Below are 26,074 nucleotides of genomic sequence, written 5' to 3' on the forward strand. Positions count from 1 at the left end.
TTCCTCTGACATAAGGCTCCTGCCTTGTGTCAGAAGGTGACCCTTGTAGGAGTCATTTGTGTCAAACAAAATACTCATCTTTGGCCAGCTGAGATAGATGTGTATCCTGCGGTATTGTTTGCACCCTTTCACTTTTCTGATCAAAGATGCTTTTGAAAGATTGGCTCATCTCAGTAAATCCTCAGTGACATATTTATGTTGAGTGTGTGCCCATCAAACAGCTTAAAGACAGTCAGGAAATAGCAAGCAGCATGGCATGTGTATAGGGCAAGATATGAGTCTGCAGTGAATCGTATTTGTGCTTAATTTTACAACTGTTCAGCTGCCTGAATCTGGCATTTAAAAATGTCCTCTTCTACCAAGACAAAGCCTGGCTGAAGGCTTAATCATGGCTGAAGTGGAGCTTTACAAGACCACAGGACTTTGAACATAGTTGATATAAGCTTTAGAAATATATAAAATGAGGCAAAAATGTATTTAAACAAAGTTTCAGGGGAAAAAAGTACCCTAAAAATACTAGCCAGTGACATGTTCTTAACAGTAGAGTTCATGAGGATAATGATCCTGAGCTTTGAAGTAAAATTTAACCTTGATAAGCAGCTTCTTGCCCAGTGTACATTTGCATGGCTGCGTTGGAGGTGGTGGAACCATGTTAATTTATACCAGCTGAAGAGCTGGTCCAGCATTTCATGGCCTCTGCAGTGCCTACATGTTTCCTTTTAAAATAAATATTTACAATTTCTCATAAATTTATTGTTGGGTGCAGTGTGCCAGAAAAGCAGCCATGGAAACAAAGGTTCACTATTAAATCATGGGAAAGCAAAGAGCAGTGGTGCTACATCCCAGACTTCCCCAAATGCCAGCATGTTTCTACCACCTCTGTAGAAGCCCCTTCTCCTTGGGTAGGAGCACTTTCAGCCTCCCTGGGCCGTTCCATTTGTGGCTTCTCTGCTGAGCCTTTTGCCTGTTCCTCATCCATAACCAAATATTCCTGAAGAATCTGTGGCTGGCAGCAGAGAACAGAAAGGAAGAAGACCCCACCATAAATTGCAGTATGTGTCTGTCATTTGGTTTTGATACAAATGGTCAATATTTCCTGACTGCAGTTCTCAGCCCACTGATTTTCACAGTGCCTATTTCATACAACCTGCAGGAGAGATGTGTCAGAGCAAGGCTGCTAACTGTACATATAGTCCACTTGAAGTATAAAGTCTAATGAAAGACTCCATAACAGCTTCCTGCCTGGACTTCATTAATGCTTTTAAATAAGTGTGTTATGAGAAGTCTTGGGGGATTAAATTGTACAAATAGTCAGAAGGAAATGGAGAAGAATGAACAAGAATGGTATTTGTCTAGTATAAAATGGAGCGTGCAACTTGTTTTGAATGGCACAGTAAACTTGATTTCGTTATTTTTGTGATTATCTAACTGGTATGTGCTCAATAGAGGTCCCTCCAACCTTTTTTAGGCATTCATGTCAACAGCATTTTGAATTTTACAGTAGCTAAACAAAAACAACAAGGAATTCAAATGTCTTAGTTGGTTATGGTGAGACAATGAGAAAAGGGGCTGCCTGTGCTCCAGTTTCATTTCCCCTCACCTCAGCAAAAATGCTGAGTCTTGGCTAAGTGAGCTAGCCAACAGCAGAACCCTTGTTCCATGTGCTGGAGCTCTGTGTGAATGGAGGCAGCTTGGCAGAAACGTGGGAGTTGAGTTTCTGACATATCCCTGGGCTTTGGTGAGGGCTTTCAGGGATAGAACACATTTCTGTGAATGCCTGGATCTGCTGTTGAAGTTACACAGCTTACAGCACTGGGATTGGAGAGTAGATATGATGGAAGGGAAGAAAAATGTCATGGAGTAAAGGTAATTTTTCTGTTGGGTTACAGTGAATTCAATCACAGTTAAAGGGAAAATCAGTGGGCAGAAGTTGAAGGAAACAATTCTGCTCAGTTAGAAAGGGTCCTGAGCATCCTGGTCTAGTGGAAGGTGCTCCTGCCCATGGCAGGGAGATGATCTTTAAGGTCTCTTCCAATATAGTTCCAGCTATGATTCTAAGGTTTCATCCTCAGCAAAGCAAAAATATTCCCTATTCAGGCTTTTCTCAGGTTATGCAGAATTTCCCTATCTGGCAATCTCTGCTTTAAAAAGATAATTTCTGTTGGGTTTTTTTGTGGTGCAGAGTAGAAGAGAGAACAGAAAGCTTCAGCCATCCTGTGGGTGGAGGCCATGCCCACCCCTTGATGGTAGCTCAGCCAGCTGCAGTTCTCCCAGTGTTACAATGGAAATGGAAATTTCTGTGGGCCACAAGAGTTGTGCTTATTTTGAGGAGGGACCGAGTGCCAGGTTGCTCTTGTTGGGAATGTTCTGCTCTACCTGCTTGTGGTTTGGGTTATGGAAAGATTGGGATTTTTATAGTTGGCTCCTGGCAGGAATGCAGACGTTTCCATACTTAGAGGGTTTGATAAATGATCATTGGAGAAGAGAACAACTCAGCTAAGAAGTTCTTCTCTGTAGGGCTTTATGTATAGTGCTTTAAAGGAGAATCTTCTGGTGGGTGGATGGGAAGGGTCAAGATTGCCATTTATTCTTCTAGATGGGATACGATGAAACTGTCACAGTGGTTTCTGCAGTTCTGACACTGCAATGTCATAGAGCAGAGCTGCTTTTATTTCCTAAATTAGAATCTGGTTGTGGATTTACTTTCACATCTGTTATCTAATCTATGGGCTGCACTAAAAGATATTTCTCTTCATTAGAAATTTTCCCATAGTTGTGAAATAAAAGTTTGTTCATTCAAAAATGAGTAAAAAATGCTTTTAAGTTCTTGACCCTCCTAAGGAGAGTAACTATGAGAACATCCTTTGTCTGTGTGTTGCCTTTCATGCTTATAATGATGGATTTTGAAAGTTTTCAGTTATAGCAAATCAAAGTCCACTTACTTAGAGTGAACATGACAAATGATGGGAAATTGCATATATTTTCTCCTGACCTTATTATAACATAAGCTCTCAAAGACTTCTGTGGAAGAATTAAATCATAAGCTTTCAGTTTCTTTTTTTTTCTTCTTCACACACGGGTGGGTTTGCAGATGCAGCTCAGTCTTTGCAGGAGCAGCTGAAATCAGATTTACCCATGCTGCAGTGTGTATTGGCATTGGAACTGGACCACCAACATCTTTTTTAACAGGAACACTAGGAACAAAATAGATTTCAAGCCAAGATTTGACTTTGAAAAGAGGAAAGTGATCATTATTTATTGTAGACTGTAGCTTGAGTTTGAAAACATTTCTTTTATAGTCAGTTTTAGTTAATGCAGGTTGCTGAAGAAAGAAAATACCTCCCTCACAAAGGAACACATGGGAAATAATAAGCTTATTAACTGAATGCATGAAACCTGCTCCCCTTTTCATGAAAGAAGGGTCTATGCTATGCTGAATAAAACTTTCCCCTCTGCATGCTGATGTGTGCTCCACGAATTGATGTTGCTGCTTCATTAGGAAACCCAGCATTTGAAGCTGCATTCTGGCAGCAGAGCTCCTTTTGCTTACCAAACTTGGCCAGAGGAGTAAAAGAGCCAGCACTTGTTCATAAGGAAGAAACAGAGAGTCTCAAAAACTGAAGTTTTCTTAAGCTGGAGCAATTTTTCATGTGTTTTAGGGTGAACCTTTAATTTCTTGTAGTAACTGTGTGTGGTGCAATGTAATAAATCACTTGAGGATGTTCAATTTCTAATTTCACTGTATTTGACCCAAGTACAAATCAAAATCCACTGAAGCTGTGTAAGAAAGTACCTTCTTTCCTTTCTCAAAGTGTTGCTGCTTAACTGTAGACTTTGTGAATATTTTTTATTCATTTCAGGTGCATAGCATCCAGTATTCACAGAATTCACTTTGTGGAAAGCGTTAAGTAGAAACTCTGAAAATTACATTACTGTTGCGATATATTCTATTTTTTTAGTGTTACAGTCATAGTATTGTCCTAATTCTGGTTTCTCTGACATGTTTGTAAATGGAGCTGCTCTGTGCTCCTCCTACGCCACTGGCAACAGAAGCAAAATTCACTTCCAGACAGGAGGGTGGATGTGGGGGCGTTGGGACAAAGAGAGCGTTGTGTTTATAAACAAATAAGCTGGGAAAAACATATTTTAGTCAGTGACCAAACATAAATAAATAAGTAAATAAATAAAAAGATTTCCTGAAAACATTAAAAAATAATTTTAAAAAAAGGAGAAATTGAAAAGTTCTGGATTTTGCTGGGAAATAAATTTTGAGCAATGCATTGGGATTTGGAAAGCAAGCCATTTCACTTGGTCCAAGCCAAGCATCTTTTCCCAGAGGTCTGTGAACTGGAGCATTCATCTGTGCTGTTAGGATGTAGTTGAGGTCCCAAGTCAAGCAACCCCCTCCATTCACTTCCAGAAGAAAGTTGTGGAGCTGGTCAGAGCCCCGTTTGGATGCGGTGGCCTCTGCTGCTGTGCAGTGACCTAACAGCCAGCTCAGTGTCTGAAACAGGGTCAGGTTTCTCAGCCAGGTTATGGACCTGGCTCTCAGGTCCCTCCTGTCTCAGGTGAGTGACTCTGTGTAGGCTCTGAGTGCTGGGGAATACAGGCTGGCTTTGTCCATCCCAAACACACGTTTCCTGTGTTGTTCTCAAACTGTTGTGAAGTACCTGTGTGAAAAGGCAGATTTCTTTCCTAAGAAATCTGCTCATTTGTCTGCGTGCTCAGACCACCAGCTGAGGTTTTGTGCCTGCATATGTTGTGCTAACAGGGTGTACAACCAGCTCTTCTACTTTATTGACACAACCCTTACTGGTCATTTTTATTTTGTCACCCTTGTATTGCCCCAGTCCTGTTTTTCTGAGCAAGTGAAGGCTTCCCTGCCCATATTGCTCAGAGCATTGGGTCCCCCCCAGGACCTGGTTGTAAATCCATCCTAGGCATGTTCATGAATCCCAGACAGCTATGATGATTTCTGGGCATGGCTGTTCTTTGTGCTGAGATTTGTTTAGCACGATGAGGCCAGAAGATGTGGATTAAAAAACTTAGTGTTGAAAGTACTGTCAATCTCCCGTTCCTATAGCAATGTCTCAATATTGAGATGGGCTATTACTATTTAAAAAAATAATCTATACAAATTAACTGTACAATATGCACAGTTGGGATTTTCATGAAGCTTTCATTTCATTGCTGGATGTCTTCTGTGGAAGGCAGGCTGAGACAAAGGCTTGCTTGTTCTGAGTGTGCAAAAGGAGCCTGGTGCGGTGTGGGGATGGGAAGTAGACTGTGATGAGCAGGAGGACTTCAGGAAATGAAAACAAAAACAAAGAAGCAGTGTATGGTAAGAGGCACGAAGGAAAGAGCAGTGGTGCAGCTTCTGAAAGCAGAGTGAGGAACTCTGCTGGCAGCTTGTGAAGAGGTTGTCACCTTCCTTCCTTTCTGTGTCAGGGCACTGTGTCAGGTCACTGCTGCTGCTCACACAGGAGGTCACAGGGACTCCTCCCACCGTGGTGGAATCCCTGGAAGGGCTCAAAGAAAGGTGTAGGTGTGGTGCTTAGGGATGTGGTTAGTGGTGGGCTTGGCTGTCTGGTGTTAATGGTTGGACTCGATCTTGGTTGTCTTTTCCAACCTTAATGATTCTCTGATTCCTGTGCCATTATCTTTCTGGTCCTCCTTAACACACCTGGTCCTCCTCAACCCAATTCAACACATTGGGTTGAATTCAGCAGGCTTGAGCAGAGCAGCAAGAGGCCAGATATCACTGTTTGAGATATTTGGTGGCTTGCTTTTCCTTCTCTGTCAAGCAGGAGCAATACCCTGGAAGTCAGCAGGCTGGCACAAGTTTAAAAGCAGCGTAAGTCCTGTCTGTGTCTGTAATCCAGCTCCTGATTGCTTCCAGCTCCATGTGGGTACTTGGCCATAGGAAAAGGACTAGCAAAACCAGCCAGTATAATAGTTCCTGGTCAAGAGTCCTGGAAACCTTCTGTCTTCAGTAATAGTTTTAAAAGTACTATTAGTTCCTGCTATTCCACTTTGTCCATAACTATGTGAAATGGCTGAGTTTATTATTAAGGAGTCTCCAATACTGTTAGAAACTCAATTCTGTGCTAAGTCAGGAAGATGTATGTGACTGAAATCTTCAGTAGATCTGGTTTGGATCAGAGGAGGGAGGTTAACAGAGCCGTATCTTCACTGAGCAACTGAAAGTGAAGTAAAACAGTCCCTGTGTGGCTGCAGCAGCTCGTGATTTACAGGGCTGGATTCACAGGGCTGCCCCTGCTGCCGAGAACGCACGCTCTCCACTGCTGTTGATTTTTGAATTAAAAAAATGCAGCTCTGTACACAGTTTACTTTCGTGCTAGAGGGCAGGGAAATATAGGTAAGAGCCGTTAATCCCCAGCAGGCTGCTGGGCAGGCGAACAGACACAGATGACAAAATTTAATTGGAAACATGAGCAGTTTAACAGAAAACATATTTGTGATAATTGAGAGAGTAACATCTCCAAAAGGGAAACTCTGCAAAGAGGAACTGGTTCAGAGGAGAAGTGGTCACTGGTAGGTGAGTGTGATTTTTCAAGCTCTCTTTAGGCTCGGAACTAATTTCTTAATAAGAACAAATGACATTAGAAGGAACTAACTAAATAATAGATTTGTTTTCTCTGAGGGGGAGGGCTGTACAGTTACTGCCACAAGTTTCTCTTACAGCTGTATCAGGATATGTGGTAGTACTTAATTTAGGTTCTTTACAAAAGGGTACAATTTGTTTTATTTTTGTACGTGGAGTTTTCTTCTACCTTTGCATTGTAAAGATATTACCACCCCCACCCCTAATAACTGAAAGGACTTTAGTTTTACTTTTTTTTCCTTACTCCTGCATTTTTTTATGTTTGAGGTTTTTCTAAGAATCAAACTTGGACAGCAAGTATTTTGCCAAAAACAGAGGGAACCCTTAGTTACAAAATAGTGCTGTGTTCTTGCTAATGAAAACGTATTGTGGACTTAATAAGGGAGAGCACATTGCAGAACACATTTTGGTTTGAATTGGAAGAGATTCCTTTTCTTCCTTCTTTTTCTTGAAACAGCAAGTAAATGTAAATTATACAGTAGGAGCTCATTGCTGCTCTGCTGGGTAGGAAAAGAAAGCTGGCTTTTATTTTCTCTGGGTTTCACTGATATTGGAAATACTGATGTGTCTTTTTAAGTTATCAGTGTGAAATTCTTGATCTTTCATTACAGAAAGAATCTCACAGTAGCTCTAATACCAGGTACTACCATGTTGATTTATTGGGTTGTTTTCTGTGTTTTTTTTCCAGAGCCTGCAGACAGCACAGTCTCCCAGCCCACAGGAATGAATGAAAATGTCTCATCCTCAGTTCAAAGCTGCGGCAGTGCTGTTCCTTGCAATAACTCCTCAGCCATCCCTCAGCCCAGCTCTGCTATTAAACCTTGGCGCAGCAAGTCCCTCAGTGCCAAGCACACAGCGACGTCTTCCATGCTATCTGTGAAGCAGCCGGCAGCGGAGCCTCCAAAGCCTCCCTCGGAAATCACCAAAGCACCTCCCAACAGTCAGAAATCCATGCTGGAAAAACTAAAACTCTTCAACAGCAAGGGGGGTTCCAAAGCAGGAGTGTCCGGGACAACGCCGGAGTGTCCGGGCTCTCGGGACAACAGCTGTGAAAAGCTGGAGGCGCTTCTCAGCTTTGAGGAGAGCGAAGAGATCGATGCCACCAGCCAGAATGTGAACAACCTGGGATCGATGTCCAGCAGCCCCAAAATTGCACTCAAGGGAATCGCACAAAGGACTTTCAGCCGCGCACTGACTAATAAGAAAAGTTCTCCAAAGGGTAGTGAGAAGGAGAAAGAGAAACAAAAAGAGAAAGAAAAGGATAAAAGTAAAGACATTACAAAGAGAACATCTATCACGGAGAAGCTGGAGCTGAAGGAGGAACCTAAAGAAGAACAGACAGCACTAACAACAACAGAGATGCCAAAAAAGTCCTCCAAGATCGCAAGCTTTATCCCTAAAGGAGGGAAGCTGAACAGTGCCAAGAAGGAGGCCTCTGCCCCTTCTCACAGCGGAATACCAAAACCAGGAATGAAAAACACCACAGGGAAATCCTCAAGTGCCCCTGTTCCTGCCAAGGAAGGCGAGAGGAGCCGTGGCGGGAAGGCCAGCTCGGGGCTCTCGCATCAGAAGTCCCAGCTGGACAGCCGTCATTCCAGCTCCTCCTCCAGCCTGGCTTCCTCCGAGGGGAAGGGCGTGGGGGGCCTGCACGGCAGCAGCAGCAGCCAGGCCGTGAACGGGCCCGCGGTGAGCACGCACACCACGGGCAGCAACACCGTGAGCGTGCAGCTACCTCAGCCCCAGCAGCAATACAGCCACCCCAACACCGCCACCGTCGCGCCCTTCATGTACAGGTACGGCGCCGCCGCCACGCTCCTCCTCACACGGAGACGCTAAGGCACAGTTCTTCCCAAGGGCTTCTGGGATTCACATCCTCTTGATGTGAAAACAGTTCTTATCTCATTTGCTGTGCCCGTGTTTGTGCCACAGCAGAATGCAATGTGGAGATTGTTCACCCACACTGATGGTGTTCTGTTCCCTTGGCCTGCCAGGGCCAGGCGTGTGTGTGTGTGTGTGTGGGGACTGTGGGTGACAGCCATGAGATTCTGGGCACTGTGAGCAGGTGAGTGCAGGATGAGTGCTTGGCAGATTCAGCTTAGATGTAATGTAGTGTAATATAGTATTATATAAAGTAATACAGAATATTATAAAGTATTTATAATACCATGTTACTCTATTATATAGAATAATATAATATTAGAAAGTAATTAATTAGCCTTCTGATAAAGTGATTAATTAGCCTTCAGTGCAGTTGTGTGCAGGGTTGAGTGCTTGGCAGATTCAGCTTAGATGTAATGTAATAAAGTGTAATATAGTATAGAATAATATGATAAAGTATGATAAAGTAATTAATTAGCCTTCTGATAAGATGGAGTCCTCCTCATCATCCCTCCTTCATCAGGGCCCACAGGACACATCCCTGGGGGCTGCAGGACTGGGGTGCCCAGGAGGGGCATTCTGGACACTTCCAGTGGGTAGAAGCAGCAAGGTAAATGCTAAATCATGGAGACCTCTCTTGCTTCAAGAGTGTAGGCAATTCATGGATTTTCACAAAAACTGATAGCACCAAACTTTGTCAACTTTGTTCATGTCTGAAGGATTATATAGGTGTAATTGAACTTCATAAAACTCAACTGTCCCATAGGATTAAGGATGGGACAGATATATTTATATGAGAATAAATAATTTATTTTGATAATGATTAGACTAATAGTTTTCAATCAGAATTGTTTACTACACAGTACAGGCAGCCATGATTACTAGTATAGTATAATTAACTATTTTTGAATCAATATCAAAGCAATAATGTTGAAGTTATATTAAAAGCAATTATTCAGTAGAGATTGATGTTATTCACCCATACCAATGTGAGCACATCTCTTTTGCTCACCCTGCAGGATGTCCCCACTCCAGGAGCACCCTGCACACACTCCAAGGAGGGGTGTGTTAGAAGACCTTGCCAACAAAGAGTGGGATTGGGCTTTTCTAGTACAAAATGACATCAGCCACGTGTGTCCTGGCCTTTTCTAGTACAAAATGACATCAGCCACGTGTGTCCTGGCCTTTTCTAGTACAAAATGACATCAGCCACGTGTGTCCTGGCCTTTTCTAGTACAAAATGACATCAGCCACGTGTGTCCTGGCCAGCTGTGCCAGCCCAGCATCCCCAGTTATCAGTGGTGTCGTTGTCGGTTCCTTTCTCAGGTGCTTTACCAGGTCTGCCCCATCTTCCCCTCCCTGTGGGGAGGTTGAGCTCTGCCCTTGGTGAGCCAGGCTGGTTTCAGCGTTGTTCAACACCAAAAGCAGCAAGAGGCCCCTTCTCCTTCTGCCCCAGACAACTCTGTAAACAGGGCATTGTTCCAGTTGGTTTACCCCACTCCAGGCACAGCATCCTGCTACAAGAGTCAGGTGAAATTCAGAGCACTGCAATAGTAATTCCCCACTGTGTCTTTACTTTTTTACAGCAGCACTTACCCTTGGGGCAGGAGAACTTCCAGCTGCCTGTTGGTGTGGCTCTGTGAGCACAACACAGCACAACTTGTACAGTGAAATGAGTCACAATATCTTACTCAAATCTGACAGTAGATCCTTACATCACCTTTCATTACCTGGCAGCCATAATATCAGACAATAAATTGGAGTTTGAAGTTGGTTTTGCCCAGTCATTTCTCTTAAAATTGAAGTGATGTTGAAGAGAACCTAGCAGGAGTGTAACATGACATCACATGCTTTATCTTCATGCAATACATGATACTCCCTGCTTTATCTTCATGCAATACAGACTTTATTGGAGAGGATCAGATTAGCTACAACAACTGATGTTATTGATAATTAAGATACATCTGGAAATCCAAGTGTTTTAAGACCCCATCTGATGAGCTCTGAAGCCTATCTTCGACTATGAATTTTTTATTTTTTACAGCTGAGTGCTTGTTTCCATTTCTAGGACATAATTCAACATGGGACTAATGAATTATGTAAAACCAGTCTGCTGGTGTGTTCTGGAGAGTGGGACAGAGTGGCTGAGGGCAGGTGCACTCGTTGTTATCCTTGAGGTACTTTGGATGGAGGGTGGCTGCACATCCCTGTTTTGTTTTGCTTTCCAGATCTCAGACAGACAATGAAGGGAACGTAACAGCCGAGGCCAGCACAGGAGGGGTCAGCATGGATTCTGCTCTTTATGTCAAAACTGCCCAGCCTGCCCTCGAGGACCTCTCAGGTAAGTCTTGCAGCATGACCCATTACTGACTGTGGTCTGGTTAAACAAGAATAGGCTAGAGCAAGTTGATTTTATTCCTACTGCTTTCATTCTTAATAACTCTATTTCTGTCAGCTCTTCAGCAGTGAACTGGGTGTCAATGCTTTGAACTCTAGATGCTTAAGTTCAGCACAGGTGTGCTCCCCAAATTTCTTGAAATCACCAGGAATTCTGCCTGCTTTATGAGATGTGCAGGATTTATTAGGCTTAAACTACTATAAGGATCCTAAGCATTCTCAAGCATTTCATGTGCATTGTTTGGTTTTAAAAACTTCATTTCAGAGCTTACAGAACAGACTGTGTTCATTTCCTTGATGTTTTGATTTGGAGGAATCTTACTATCACTCATATGAATCTGATCAATTTGAGAAATAACCTTTGCACCAATAGGGCACCAAAATCCAACTGCCCAGCATACAAGCTGAAGCTGGTTGTGGCTAGAATATGAGTAGTCTAAATTAGAAAGTACCTGGTATATGTATCTAGAATTCCTGCTACTGTAAGTATATGCTAGTTAGGAAAATAAATTAAGCTTACCAATATAACAAAGTGATTTTCAGCAACATATTTGGTTAGAATATACTAGATTCTACTAATGTGGTCTAAAATGTGTTTTTAAAGTCACAGTCTGATCTCCTATCACCATTTCAGCAATATCTATGACTTTGCTTACTGTGTGCTGTTGCAGGATATCTCATCTGTAGAATCTCTCAGGTTTTTTTTTTTTTCCATCTACTTAGTCTTGGTGTCCCCCAGTTTAATGTGGGGTTTGAAACCAAATGCCCTCCTTGGAAAAGTGATGTGACTGAAAGTTTCACAATGACATTCATTTCATGCTGCATTGCAAATTCTATCAATACTACCTGTGTGCTGATGGCAAAGGTGAGAGGCAGAGTCACTGGAGAGGAAAAGGGCTGCAGGAATGCCTAAGTGAACCTACCTGTGTGTACAATTTACACATAGGTGGATTAAGTACATAAAAGGCACAAGGGGTAAAATCCCTGAGAACATTTTTGGGTTCATATTTAAATATGAGAGTTGCAAGTAAGAAATACAATGTCCAGCTGCTAAAACTTTTTCAGCATTTCCTCTTAATCATCATATTGGCTGGGCTGGATGTATTTCAGCCTGCAAACTGAGAAGTGTTTTTAGATCACAAAAGATACTCAGTCTTTAATGACAGATGTTTTGTAAGTACAAACTATTACTCAACTAGAATATGTAAGTTTTGGGATCCAGAGGCAGAAGACAGCTGAAAAACTCAAACAAGGGAGCTGCAAACCTCAGCTGTGCACAGCCAGACCAGACAGCAGCTTCAATGGAGGGGCCTTGGGGGAAACAAAACAAACTAAACAAAACAGTCCCTCAGCACAAATGCATTATAAGAAATAAGGCACAGATATCTTCTCTCCTTGCATAGCAGCTATTGATGCTGTTGATTTAAAAGCACATCTAAAACAGAAGAGAGCATAAGTAGGGAAAAATAAAAGCAGAATTGTTTAAGGATGCTGCCTGCTCATGAGGAGCTAAGTGATTTCAGAATGGAACTCTAGGCGCCAACTGTCCAATATCTGTCTCTAAAGTATACTTTCAATTTAAGCAGTGGAATGTCATTTAAGTGAAAATTTGGTATCAATTTAGGCATAAGAGTGATCTCAGTAGAAATTGCTTTAGTTTGTCTCCTGTGTGTTTTCCTAAGAAGTTACCTACCATTTGCCTTCACATATGTGAGAGAAATGATCTGTAAAAGAGCACTGTGACATTTGTTGAGCTAAAGGCCTATAAATATTTTATGGTTTTTACTACAAAAATTTGTAGATCCATGAGTATAGAAAATGTTTTCTGTCCCAGAGACCCACTGGCTAAAGTAATCAGTCTTGTTAGGTGGATGTTTTCAGTCCAGCCAGACCATAATTGTTTGACCCTCTGGCTTAAGTGAATTGTAACTCAAGGAGGTGGTTTCCCAGAGAGTAGAGACTGATTAAATGAAAAGTGCTCACATGGGCACTAAGCACTTTGGTCAGTAGTTTGTAGCACTGCTGCTTTGCAGACAAGAGTGTGTGAGTGGGATTTTCTGTGCCACCAACGTGACATCTTTTAGAAACATGAAATTTAAAGCAGAGAATGTAGAAAGTTCCAACAACAGCTTTTTTTTTATCTGGTTCTTCACATTTCTGATGCATGTAATATATAGATATCCATCTAAACTAGCAATTGTGTGGGTGCCCAGCATCCTAGCAACTCAGAAATGCATCACATGTACAGAGAAGGCTGATACAAAATGTGAAAAGTTTTACATTTACTGTAGTATTTTCTTTAGCCATGAGTTGTAAACCCTTTAGAATGAAATAATTTCCTTCCGTGCCCAACAGAAGCTTTGTGACAGTTTTTTGGAGGTTTACTGTTCCAGCTTTCAGCTTACAAAGAATAGGCTGGCACTGCTAGAAATTCACTTCTCTTTAGCCTCTTAGAGGATTTAACTCTATAAAGCTCAGCTGAGGTAGCGACCAAAGCATTTCTGAATTGACAGCTGAGAGCACGTAAATAAATTATGCTGAAGCACTAATTAAATTATTAATTTGATAAAATGAAATTATGCTGAAACAGTAGGAAGACTTTATTTTTTGTGTACATAAACTCTACTTTTAAGGAGCAGGACATGAGTGTGTTTTAGAATAAAGTATTTAAAGAACAGGATTTCTAAATGCCATGAAAATTAAGTCATCCCCCAACTCTGTGTCATGCAGCACATTTTAGGAACAGTAACTGTTATGTTAACAAGCAAAACCTTTTGTTCTTTTACCTGAAACATCACTCAGCATGGAGCAGCCACCCAGTCAGCGCAGTTTAGTTTGTGGAAAGCTGTTACTGTAGGACAAGAAGATCTAGTGAAAACACAGCATTGGAGAAATTGCCTGTGTCAGGTTAATGTTAATTGCATCAATATATGAGATGGAAAGGGTGGTATTGATGGAGTGTGTATTCTAATGAGGTTGAAAGTTAACCAGAATTTAAACTGGGTCAGCAACATCTCAAAGGCAGCAATGAGGGTAACCCTGCAGGGCTCATTTCAGTCAGGATGTGATGACGGCAGGTGCCTGCTGAGGGGAATGGAATCTCAGTCAAACCAGCTTAGAAAGTCAGAAAAAAGTGCATTTGAGTCAGGCATGGCCAGCAGCTCAGTTCTGTGCTGTTCCCTGCCTGCTCCTTACTCATGGCTTCCTTTGCCTGCAGGAGAGGATCCAGAGACGCGGCGGCTGCGAACGGTGAAGAACATCGCTGACCTGCGGCAGAACCTGGAGGAAACCATGTCCAGCTTGCGGGGAACCCAGGTCACCCACAGGTAAGGGCACCTCTGGGCTCCCACCAAAATGGAAACCACTCTCTGCAAGTCCCTGAAAGGTGGCTGTGCCCAGGTGGGGTTGGGCTCTTTCTCCAGGCAGCACTGACAGAACAGGAGGACACAGTCTCCAGCTGTGCCGAGGGAAAGATAGGTTGGATATTAAGGAAAAGTTTTTTACAGAAAGGGTGATAAAGTTCTGGAATGGTCTGCCCAGGGAGGTGGTGGAGTCAGCATCCCTGGATGTGTTTAAAAAGAGACTGGATGTGGCACTGGGTGCCAGGGTTTAGTCGAGGCGTTAGGACATGGGTTGGACTTGATCTTGGAGGTCTCTTCCAGCCCAGTGATTCTGTGAATTCTGCTCCTACTTTACGTCTCTTACACCTGGGCTGCATCCTTAGAAAAATTATTAACACTGACAGTGGGAGATACTCATCTTGTAATTTTTGTCTTTAATGCACAGAATTTGAATAATGTTTGCTAGTTACTGAGATGTATGAAGAGGAATTGAAGTGATGGGATGGGGTGTGTATTGACTCAAAGATCAAGAATAATCACTTCTTGTTAAATGTGTGAGGTGATGTTTGAATATAAGTTACAGTTTAAAATGTTTCTTTTTACTGTTGGGTAACTTCAGTGCATTACGCCTCTCTCCCCCCCTATGTGTAATATTTTGTTTAAATAAGAGGTGAACTGTGCTTGACCCATATTATCAAGTGCATAACTTAAATTCCTGACCAAACTTTAGGCAAACAAGTTCTTCTAATATTGTTAGTCATCTCCTGAATGTAACTGCTTTTTATTTTTGTAAAGCAGCATTTGGAAATCTTCAGCAATATTTAAAATATGCTGAAAATAAACAAAGATTGCTATTACATTTAAACATTATGTGAGTTAGATCTCTGCAGTGTTGAACAGGATGTTTTGGAGAATAAGCTTTGTTTTTTTTATGTTTGGCCCATGATGAGGTTGGGGTCCTACCTAACACTTGGTGCCTTATGTACCCCAGCCCTACCTGAGTTTATTGGGGGAACACTTTGTGTTTTGTCCTTGTGTCTGAAACTGAAGCAGAGCTTGCAAAGATGAAGTCCCAAAGCTGGTTTTTTTTTTGCAAATTTCAATTAATGTGACAGCTCTTCATGGTTTAATTGCTTTAACCAGAGAATACAGAGGTTTTTCTTATATGTAACATTGGGAATGGTACAATGCTGTTTATTTTTTCTAATATCCACAATAAGTAAAAAAAAGTGGCACTTAGTTGAGCAGGAAAGGAAAAGAGGAGCTCATGTGGGTAAGAGAAGTTGCAGCTATGGATTAGCCTCAAATAAATTCACTACAATTCAGTTATGAGTATTTAGGGTGTAGTCTTGCAATCTGTACACATCACCTGAAAACTCATGGTGTAGTCCCATTTTTAGGGTTTCATATATAAATATTACCAATATTTAAAAAATATATATAACTCATGAATATATGAGTCATTTATTGTTTTTTCTGGTTTTGGTTTGAACATCTTCGAAGCAGTTCATATTTCACTATTGATTCGTTAGTATGCAAAATATATCCTGAAGAAAAAAAAATTGACCTTTCTTCTTACTTTTTTCATTTGCTCCTCTTCATCTTGAAGAAATAGCTTCCATTTGGTGCTGGACACATCTCCAGAGTTAAAATTATCATGAATGCAGACAATAAAAGGAAATATATCAGAAAAATAGAACTTTAGCAGGTTTTCCTTTAGCAGCTTATTATCCCACTCTCTTGCCTGGACTGGCAAAACCATAGTGTAATGGAGTTGTGTGCTTGAAGATGAGAAAGTTACACTTTGAAACCGTGGATGATCCATTAAAAAGTCCTGCTTAAGTCTTTTGACATGTATGTAGAGCACCTGGTTGCCTGGGTGCAAGAGTCTCTTTAGGATCATTGGGGAAAGACCTGAAAAGTGAAAAGAAAGGATCTCCCCCAGTGCTGCAGCAGGCAATGTTTAGTGCTGTTACATACAGTCAGTAACTTGGTGAGTGTTCAGGGCCTTGGAAGCACCTGAAATCTCACACAGCGTTCCATGTAAGAGCCACATTTGATCCAGTGCATCTGAGGTCTTGGGGTGGCTACCTGGAACAAAGGCTAGACAAGATTAAGAGGGGAATAAAGTGGGTATTTATTAAAGGCCTTCAAACCCCTTGGGCAGTCAGAAGCCTTCCAGAGGCTTACACCCAAGATGGACGATGGCCACAGTTTTTCAGACAGTTATAAGTTTGGTCCATTTACATATTGGCAGTTAATTCTTCAGGTAATGAAGTCATATTCCCCCAGTTTGCTCCCCCTCAATTCACCTTTGTTTACACTTTTCGGGGCCTGAGGCAGTGAGGTGTCTTTGAATTTTGGGTCTAGAGGGATCTTTTTGTCTACCAGAGAGACACCTTTGGCTAGCTGGATGCTGCAGCTGGGCGCTTGGAGGCAAGTCCAGGCATGCAGGAGCTCAGGTTTAACTCAGGGAAGAAGCTTTAAGGTGATGGTGAAGGAAAGGAGTCGGTTCTGCTGGAGGGTTTGGATCCAGAGCTTTGTTCCTGGCCCACAGGCCTCTGAACCCCGTAACAGCTCTAACAGAGCCCCTCGAACTGTGTGGTTGCTGTTCCTTTGAACCCCGGGGAGGGGAGGAGGGGTAGGGATCCCACCAACCAGGTAAGAGAGTGGAAGTCTCAAGGGACAAATGACACCTGAATGGCCCAATGTCCTCCAGGGGTGGATGGCATCTTTTGAACTCTGCCAATCACTCAATGCCTTCTGGAATGCCAGGACTGACAGACAGCACTCAGCAGGGGGCAAGGGAGGGGGAGGGAGAGGTGATTGGCACACCTGGGGAAGTCTACAGGGAGAAACCTGAGGTATCTGAGACAAACCATGACATCACACTGCAACATCTCCCCCTTGTTTTCTTTAAAATGAAGAGCACTGAGTTTGGGGCACAGAATGCTTGCCAAACCACAGTTGGTAAATTGGTTCCTCCTCTACAGGAGGGTCGGTGTTTTGCACTGAGGCATCCATGTCACCCATTGGAGCACTAAGGGCTTCCAAATGGTAGACTTCAGGAGAGGAAGATGAGCTTGAAGTTAGCTTGTAAACCATGTGCTTGATTAGTCCGAAAACAATGCTAACAACTACAGTAACAATAACTAGAATAAACAATACTAAAATTAGACCAAAATGTGAAGTCAGTCAGCGAATTTATATGGAGTTTAGAGTTATACGCTAAAGCAGTACAGGATTGGAAACATATAAAAGCTAAGGGATTTTATCCACGTCTCTCCCTTCAAGCACCTTGGAGACCACGTTTGACACCAACGTCACCACCGAGATCAGCGGCCGCAGCATCCTCAGCCTGACGGGGCGGCCGACGCCGCTGTCCTGGCGGCTGGGCCAGTCCAGCCCGCGGCTGCAGGCGGGCGACGCGCCGTCCACGGGCAGCGGCTACGCACCGTCCCCGGGCAGCGCCTACCTGCCCTCCCCGGGCAGCGCCTACCCGCCGCGGGGCAGCGCCGGCCGCTTCGTCAGCGCCGAGCCGGGCGCCGCGCGCTACCTGTACCCGGCGCCGCTGCGGCGGCAGCTGGCCGCGCGCGGCAGCGGCCTCTGCCACGTGGACATCGCCGACAAGGCCGGCGACGACATCGACCTCGAGGGCATCGCCATGGACGCCACCGGCTACATGAGCGACGGCGACGTGCTGGGCAAGAACATCAGGGCTGACGACATCACCAGTGGGTGAGTTCGATCTTCTCGTGACTCTTTGTCACTGTTGTGTGCTCTGAAAAATCCCTTCGCCGGCGTTTCTTCTCCTGGGAAAATGAGAAGCCTCAGAGAAAATATTCTCATACTATATGTATTGTCTCATTTGGTTGATATTATATAATATTAAAATTTGCTTAATATTATATAATAATATTAGCTCCTTTGCTTAATATTACAAAATAATATCATCCATTATATCTATAGATATATAATAGATATATCTATATCTATATGTATCATATAATCATATTAAGCTGTAATATTATATTGCTGTATTCCCATGGATTACTGCATTATATAATAATATTATCTCATGTGCTTCTCCCGGGAAGATGAGAAGCCTTAAAGAAAATATTATCTCATAATCTGTTTTATCATATTACCTCATTTGCTTAATATTACATAATAATATCTATTATATCTATAGATGTATAATAGATGTAGCTATATCTATTTTATTATAATATTATCTCATTTGGTTAATAGTATATAATATTAAAATTTGCTAATATTATATAACAATATTATCTATTAGATCTATAGATATATAATAGATATATCTATATTATATAATCATATTATCTATAAAATTTGCTTAATATTATATAATATTATCTTATTTGCTCAATATTGTATAATAATATCATCCATTAGATCTATAGATATATATAATAGATGTATCTATATCTATTATATTATCTCATTTGCTTAATATTTTATAATAGTGTCTATTATATCTAGAGATAGAATTAATATATCTATATATATTATATAAAAATATTATCTGTAAAATTTGCTTAATATTATATAATAATTTTATCTCATTTGCTTCTCCTGGGAAGATGAAACACCTTAGGGAAAATATTATCTCATAATATACTATAATATTATTTCATTTCGTTAATATTATATAATACTAAAATTTGCTTAATATTATATACTAATATTCTCTCATTTGCTTCTTCTGTGTTTCCTGCTTTGAATGTGGTCTGGAGATCGTCTACCAACAGGTGCATGTTTGATTGGTTCCATGTGAATTGTTTTTACTCAATGACCAATCACCATCAGCTTTGTCGGGACTCTGAGGAGTCAGTCATGAGTTTTTCATTATCATTCTTGTTAAGCCTTCTGTCTGTATCCTTCTCTCTTTCTTTAGTATAGTTTTAGTATAGATTTCTTTAATATAAGTACATAAAATTATTCAGCCTTCTGAGAACATGGAGTCAGATTCTCATCTCTCACCTTGTCCTGGGGATCTCAGCAAACTCAACAACTCTTCCTTTCTGTTTATAGCCTTGTATTTCCGTGATTATTTCGAGAAATGAAAGCCAACACCAAAGATATTCTACTCATTTTAATAGGCCTTTGGAGAGACAGCCCGTTAGCACAGAGGGGTTTGAACAAAATTCAAGTTTTTAAGCCCATATTAAGAAAGTATCCCTAGATGTGAAGATATTCAGGCATGTGATTAAACGTTTTCCAGAGTCAAGACTCACAGAGGTTGCAACATTGATTTGTGCCCACGAGATGGAGGGAGTGAGGCATGTTTTGTACTTAGCTGAACTCTTTTGCTGCCTCAACTCTGACAGGCTATTTTGCTGGAAGGAAATGAGTTTGCATCTCTGTGCTGGGTGAAATAGTAGTACGAGCAAGAAAACGTTTAAAGAACAAGTCAGTGTGCAGAAATATGAAGTGATAGACAATTATCAACAAGGTTTTACATCAGCATCTTATCTCTGCCTTGAGTGGAAAAAGCATTTGTTCTTTGCTCCAAAGTCAGTTTTCAATTAGTCTACTTTCAGTTCCTACTATAAAAGTAATTTTTTCTTAGCTCAAGTACATTAGCATTGGATTGATGTTAAAATTTTTCTTTGGGATTTAAATGGTTTGGTATTTTGTTTGTTTTTTCTTGTTTGGTTTGTTGGGTTTTTTTTTTTGTTTCTGTGGGGTTTGTTTTTGGTTTTTTTTGTTTGTTTGTTTGTTGGTTGGTTTGGTTTAGGTTTTTTTTGTGGCAGTCCTGTCTGACCATCTTGCTTCTTTTGCTTTTTTGTAATTTTTTTTTTATTAGTGACATTTCTAGTGCTGTTTGCTTTTTTAAAAGACATAATGTCTCTTACTGGAATCCAGCTGCTGCTTTGTGATTAACTTAACCAGTTCAGTTACACCATCTGGAAGCCTCCATTAATTCTGCCTGTTATGAATATTTGGATATTTTCACACTTTTTGAGAAGTCCAACACCTTCTTTATATGCTTCATTAGGGAAGCATATAGTAAAGTAGCTGATGCAAAAATCAGTGTGAAATTCTGTTTCAGATAAAACACCAGTAGCTCTTGCTGCATTAATAATGCATCAAATCTCTAAAGCACCTTGTGTTTTTCTCATATACATCAACTTACACCTGGATTTTGTAATGTTTTTTGTAGGAACGGTTACTGCTTTTCCTCTGGACTATGAATTCTATTTAAATTTGTGGCTGTAGTTCTGGTCTGGAAGCGAGGAAAGCACATTCTAAGTAGCACTGTGGTTTCCATAAAACACCTTGAGTGGAAGTTGAGAATTACCCCTGGCAGAACTGTGTCAGCTCAGACTTCTGCTGCTCAGAGAGGAGCCCTATTCTTTGCAGACCTTTACTTAGTGTATAAAATTCAGATTCCAGGTTGAAGAAAAGGAAAGAAATAGAAAAGCTGTCAAATTTATGAATGATTTAGGCAGAGAAATCTGTACCTTCACTCATCTCTGTGTATCTTTTCCTTTTCTGTGTCTGGTCATCCTGCAGGGTAAAAATTGGGAGTCTCCATAGTCTGAAAGTTCAAGAGTGGTGTTCAGATTCTGGGCAAGAAAATGCTTTTGCCTGTTGGTACCTCTGTCACTAAAACAGTGAGTTATATACCCAGAATGATTAACATAACCCAAGAGTCATATACTCTGCCCTGCCTCACTCCTGGCCTTCAGTGCTGGGGTATCTTTAACTGAGTATCTGACTCTTTTTTCCCCACTAGTTTTTAAAGGAGTGAGATACTTTTCACTTTTTACTTAGGTAGTAGCTACATACTGATAAATGAGATCTCAATTTAAGGTTCTTAGGACAAGAAGTACGTACAAGTAAGTTTTTCTTTTCCACATCTTTTGCCTTTAGCTACAGGAGTCTGTTTTGCTAAATAGTGTGAGTTGATTTGTCAATTCATATAGCACTGTTGGAGTCATTGACTAATTTCCAATTGGTGTTGTAGGTAAATCCATTGTTGGAAAGATGCAGCTCCATTTCCAGGTTGTGGACAGAGTTTGGAGATATGGGCAGTTTCGGGTTCCTTACTTGTTGCACTTGTGGGCATTTGGAGGGAGCCTTGCTGCAAGCAGCCCCACAAGCCTGGGGTTGCAGTCTGTGGAGGGTAATCATGTGAGAAGGGAATATTGCAGGATTAAATTGCAATAACAGCATTCCAATATTAATGGAGAAGAATAAAAAACAAGGTTGTTACCTTTGGTGACCCCTAATGACACTGGGTTGCCATCTCTAGTGTGAGGAGATGTTTGGTAGCCTTTTCTGTAAGTTATGTTCCCCAATGTGTGTTTAATTCAAATAGTAAGAAAAAATAGGATTGCATTGTGTTTTTGTGGGAGAGGAGTAATAAACTGCTTAGAAATCAGAGAGGTTGCTTGTCAGGAAAGTATCTGTGTGACTTGCTGCAGAGCAAATCACCAAGATCAATGGCAGGGCAAACAGGCTCAACATTGCCAGAAGCCCAGCTACACTCTGTGCAGAACAGCACAAGAGGGTATTTAGAGCATGAATAGCTCTTTATTAGCTGCTATGTGTTTCACTTTGTCATTTTTCAGAGTTGCTACAATCCCGGAGTCTGAAAACCTTGGATCTGTGTTTTCATTGGCAAACTGATAGGGAAGGAAGCCAAAATATTTGTTACAGCCAAAATAAATCCAATAGCCAAGAAAAACTAGTTTAGCCCTGTGATCCTGGTGCTTTCTCTGAAATTTACTGGGTCATGGGAAGCATCATTTGGCCTCCCTTAATGAGTCTGCTCAAGCAGAGCTCTGGCAGACACCAGGATTGCTTTCTTAGGGTTAAGGAAGAGAATCTTTGCCAAAGGGACAGAGGACAGCTCTTAAACTAAGCAAGTCTCCAGGGGGTGGATCAAAGGTAAGGAGTTGCCTTTTTGCAGGGTCTAAAACATAACCCAGTGATGAAGCAACAGGAGCAGGATTTGTGTGAGCTGGGGAGCGAGCCCCCAAGCCACTCCTTTTGGTGGCTGGCTAAGCTGGAGGCTCAGAGCCTCATTGGAAGGTGGCACCTCAGAGCCCAGAATTGCCTCCCCTCTTACCCCAAAGATTGTCCCAGGTGGAGGACGTTAATTCTCATGGATTTTTTGCATTTGTTCAGAAGGTTTTTGTCCTCTTCAGTCTCCCTCTGGCTATTAGCATACATATTCCTACCCTTTTTATTTTGTCTCCTTAGCCCCAGTTTTCTCTAATGAGATGTAGAGTTAATTTCCTTTATATCTCTTATTGGAATGCAGCAACAGGGCTGTTGATCCAAAAAAAGAGCCTTTTGTAATTATTTTCTTTGATTAATGCTCTGTCCCTGTTTTCATCACCTGAAGTGTGCAGCTTTCTATGCAGAATTAACAGCATGGATGTACTGATTAGCGCTGGTCACAAGTTTTCTCAGGAAATGGCTTTGGGTCTGCAAACATGCCTTTGTCAAAATAATTTTTTGCAGAAGCATGGCTGTTCCAGCTGTGTTCTAACAATGGCCAGGGCACTGTGCTAAAATTCTCCTTGCAGCCACCTCCTGTGGGTGTAGTGGTTATTGTTGGGGGATACGTTTTACTATTTTATTAATCTTCCCATATTTGATGATTTGGTAGCGATACATTCCCATCCCACATCTCTGTTTCCATAACCTCTTAATGTGTTTGCATGCACAATCCTCATAGAGCTATGATTGCTTCTTGTTTATTCAAACCTTTATGCTCCCTGGGGATTGTGTTACAAGCACTGGGAGCAGTTGGATTTGGAACATGCATGAAGGATGCTAAAAGGGAGACCAGGCCACTTTGGGCTGGGGACTCAGACTCTGCCCCTGCTTCTGCTCAGGTCTCAAACTCATCCAGAAGCACTGTGCCCTTCATGGACCACAACCATCATTGAAGAAGAGTTCTGAAGGAGGCTTACATTTAGGAGTTACATCTGTTGGGAGGCATAAAAGAGCTGAAGTTGAGGACTGATTTCACAGAATGTTCAAGTGTGGTTGGTATTTGTAGGATTCTTGCAGCTGTTCCGTGGTTTTGTCATATTTAAAAGCCAGACAGTGACGCATTTTCTTTAGATGTCAGGGTCACAGGTGGTATAACAGACCTCCCTAGGGCTGAGTTTTCACAGGAGGAGGAGGACTCTGCAGTTTGCTGCTAATGAGAGTTTGTTGTTGGTAACAGCAAGTGAGGGAAACCCTTTCCTTCTAAGCTGTCTGCAGCAGGAGTGGTTCCTGCTCCAGGTAACTCATGGCTGGCTGGAAATCAGGGGTGCCTGATCTAATCTTGGTCTGAGTGAGAATTTGGGTGCCCTGTGCATTGGTTCAATGCTCTATCTCTAGGCTTTTCTGACCTATATCTTTCCATAGTTATTACCACTGTATTTTTTCTGTACACTTTGGGTTACTGTGTATTAGTCATTTACTGGACACTGCTCTTTAAATGATATGGTTTTAGTGATAAGCTTTCATCTAAATGCAGTGGATGAGTGAAACTGCATTCCTTTTATGGCTCTAGCACTTCAACATGTCTAAGACTCATTAGGAGGTTTATGTTATTTTTCTTCTGTGTTAGAGCAGAGTGTTTATTTGAACTGCCTTTCATCTTGCTAGGGCTGGCTATTTCTACATTGTGATCTTTCCAACATTGCAGAATTGTATCTGTATATGGTAAAAGGATAATTAACACCAATAATGAAAGGGTCAGGCAAGCAAACTCAAAAGTTTGACTTTCATGAAAAGGAATAAAGAAACATTAACTTCTGACTTTATAGCAAACAAGGTTGCAACTGAGTTTAGATTTAAAGTCAGAGAGATGATTTGGTGCTGTAAAAATGAAAAGAAAAAAATTCTGGCAGATGTTTAAATAAAGATAGTATTCTTATTCCAAGAACTATACTTGCAGTTCTTTTCAGGAGACAGGAGTACGATATTGCACAAGCATATTCAATGTTTTTACTTTTCTATAGTGTTTTAAGTATTCTTAAATATTGCACTCACTTCAGGAATAGTTCTTGTGTCAGCTTCATCAATAGGACAGCGTTTATCATTTTTCTGAAGTGATATTTAAGATCACACACTCTCACAGAACCTTTCTTGCAGCATGATTCAGCATAGGAAGACAACATAGTTATATGAGTTATAACCTTATACATCAGCTTTTTTTTTCAGTATATGTTAGGTCATATGTAGTGTTAATCAAGACAGTGAATGCAATAGCTGTGGTTTTTTAATTTTTGTTTACTTCTACACACTGACCTACTGTTAACAATTACCAAAATACCATTTAATAGCAGTTTTCCCATTTTGGGCTTTTTTCTGTAAGAAACACCTCAGCAGTGTTTGAACTGCTGCATCAGTGCCAACAGGTCGTTGTAGTGTGAGTGAAGGGACAGCTTCTAAGGGACAAAATAAGGTCCCAGTCCGGGGCTAGCCAGTAGAGGGGGATGCAGTCATTCACACTGTGTTGATGTGGATCATCTGCAGGGAAAGAGTGGGCAGGAGGGAATAATCCAAAATCTCTGTGGAGTTACTCTTGCTCTGCTGTTGACACTACTGAGAACCTCTAGAGAAGCTGCACCCCCTCCTTAAATCCTGTTTGGTCACTGGACATTCCTCTCCTGAATTGAATTGAAGAGGGTGGTGAAAAATGGATCACTTATTCTATAGCTTAGTTCTGGGATTTTCATTGAAATGGACTCTGAGAAAGAATTTGGGCATTAAAATCAAAATTGCCACAGGCAAAGCCCCATTGAACAACTGCCTGGTTCTGGTGGGCCTTCAGCTGCTTGGTGGGTGTGAGTTTCCACCTGTGTTTCCCTGGGGTGCAGAGTGGCATTTGCACACCTGAAAGGATTTGACCTCTTGTCTTGTTTTCCAGTCTGTCTGGGCTGATTAGATTTTAAAAGGAGTTTTAAAAGCCGTGGTGGAGCAGGCCTCCTCCTTGAGGTGAAGGTGAATTTGTGGTGAAGGTGCCCTTGGCTGACAGATGGAGTGAGTGTTGGAAAGAGGATCATGCACTGGAGACTCTCCTCTGGAGCAGGAATGGCTGCAGCCATATGAGAGACACTTCCTTTCAGTCCAATATTAAGTATTGACAGCTTCTCTTTGACTATGGGTATCTAAGACTGCTCATTCCACACAAAACTGGTTTCTTCAAAAGCTCTGTCAGAAGCTGTTGTTCTGACAGAGGATGGATGTGGAGGAGCAGCAGCCACCCAACTCCCTCACAGGCTGCACTGTCCTTGGAATTCCTTGCCTGCAGACTGCATGAAGCTAAGAAGACATAGGAAAAAAAAATAGCCTTGGACAGTGGTGCCCAAAAATTGTTATTTGATGGCTGCTGAAGGACTTATGTGCCAGGCATCTTTAATATATATCCAGACAGAAGAGTATTGATTTCACAGAAGCCACTTATTTCTGCAGATTCTCTTTTTTTTTTTTTCTCATGGAAAAAGGTCTGAGCATTAAGTAGTTAATGAGATGAACTTGTTTTGCTTCTAGACTGAATAAGCAGCACCAAATCACTATCAGTGATTTACACGAGAGGTTTCTCTAAATAAACTATGAAACTAATATATACTTATTAAGTTTTGCATATTCTCATTTTTCCTGTCTCACCTGTTGGTGGAACAGGTATCTCCTCCTTTCCAGCAGTGATTAGGATTTTTGAGTCTGCAAGTAATTTGTTCAGGTCCTCCTTTATGTTTGGGTTAAGCATCTGCAAAACAATTCATATTTTATTCATTAGTTTGTTAATTATAAATAGTTACTGATTATGGATAAAAGTCTATTAATTTAT

At 41.4% G+C, this 26,074-nt stretch overlaps 1 protein-coding gene across 2 annotated transcripts in view; it reads left to right on the forward strand.

Annotated features, from left to right (window-relative positions):
- The window catches only part of NAV2 (neuron navigator 2), a 213,198-nt gene that overhangs the window by 95,921 nt on the left and 91,203 nt on the right, over positions 1–26,074 (forward strand). For both annotated transcript variants that reach the window (XM_054515028.1, XM_036383390.1), the window contains 4 exons: positions 7,314–8,418; positions 10,732–10,844; positions 14,118–14,226; positions 17,536–17,979. In XM_054515028.1, the coding sequence (XP_054371003.1) occupies positions 7,314–8,418; positions 10,732–10,844; positions 14,118–14,226; positions 17,536–17,979 (1,771 nt within the window). The remainder of the gene's footprint in view (positions 1–7,313; positions 8,419–10,731; positions 10,845–14,117; positions 14,227–17,535; positions 17,980–26,074) is intronic.

This window comes from Molothrus ater, chromosome 6, assembly GCF_012460135.2.
Source record: "Molothrus ater isolate BHLD 08-10-18 breed brown headed cowbird chromosome 6, BPBGC_Mater_1.1, whole genome shotgun sequence".
Taxonomy (NCBI): Eukaryota; Metazoa; Chordata; class Aves; order Passeriformes; family Icteridae; genus Molothrus; species Molothrus ater.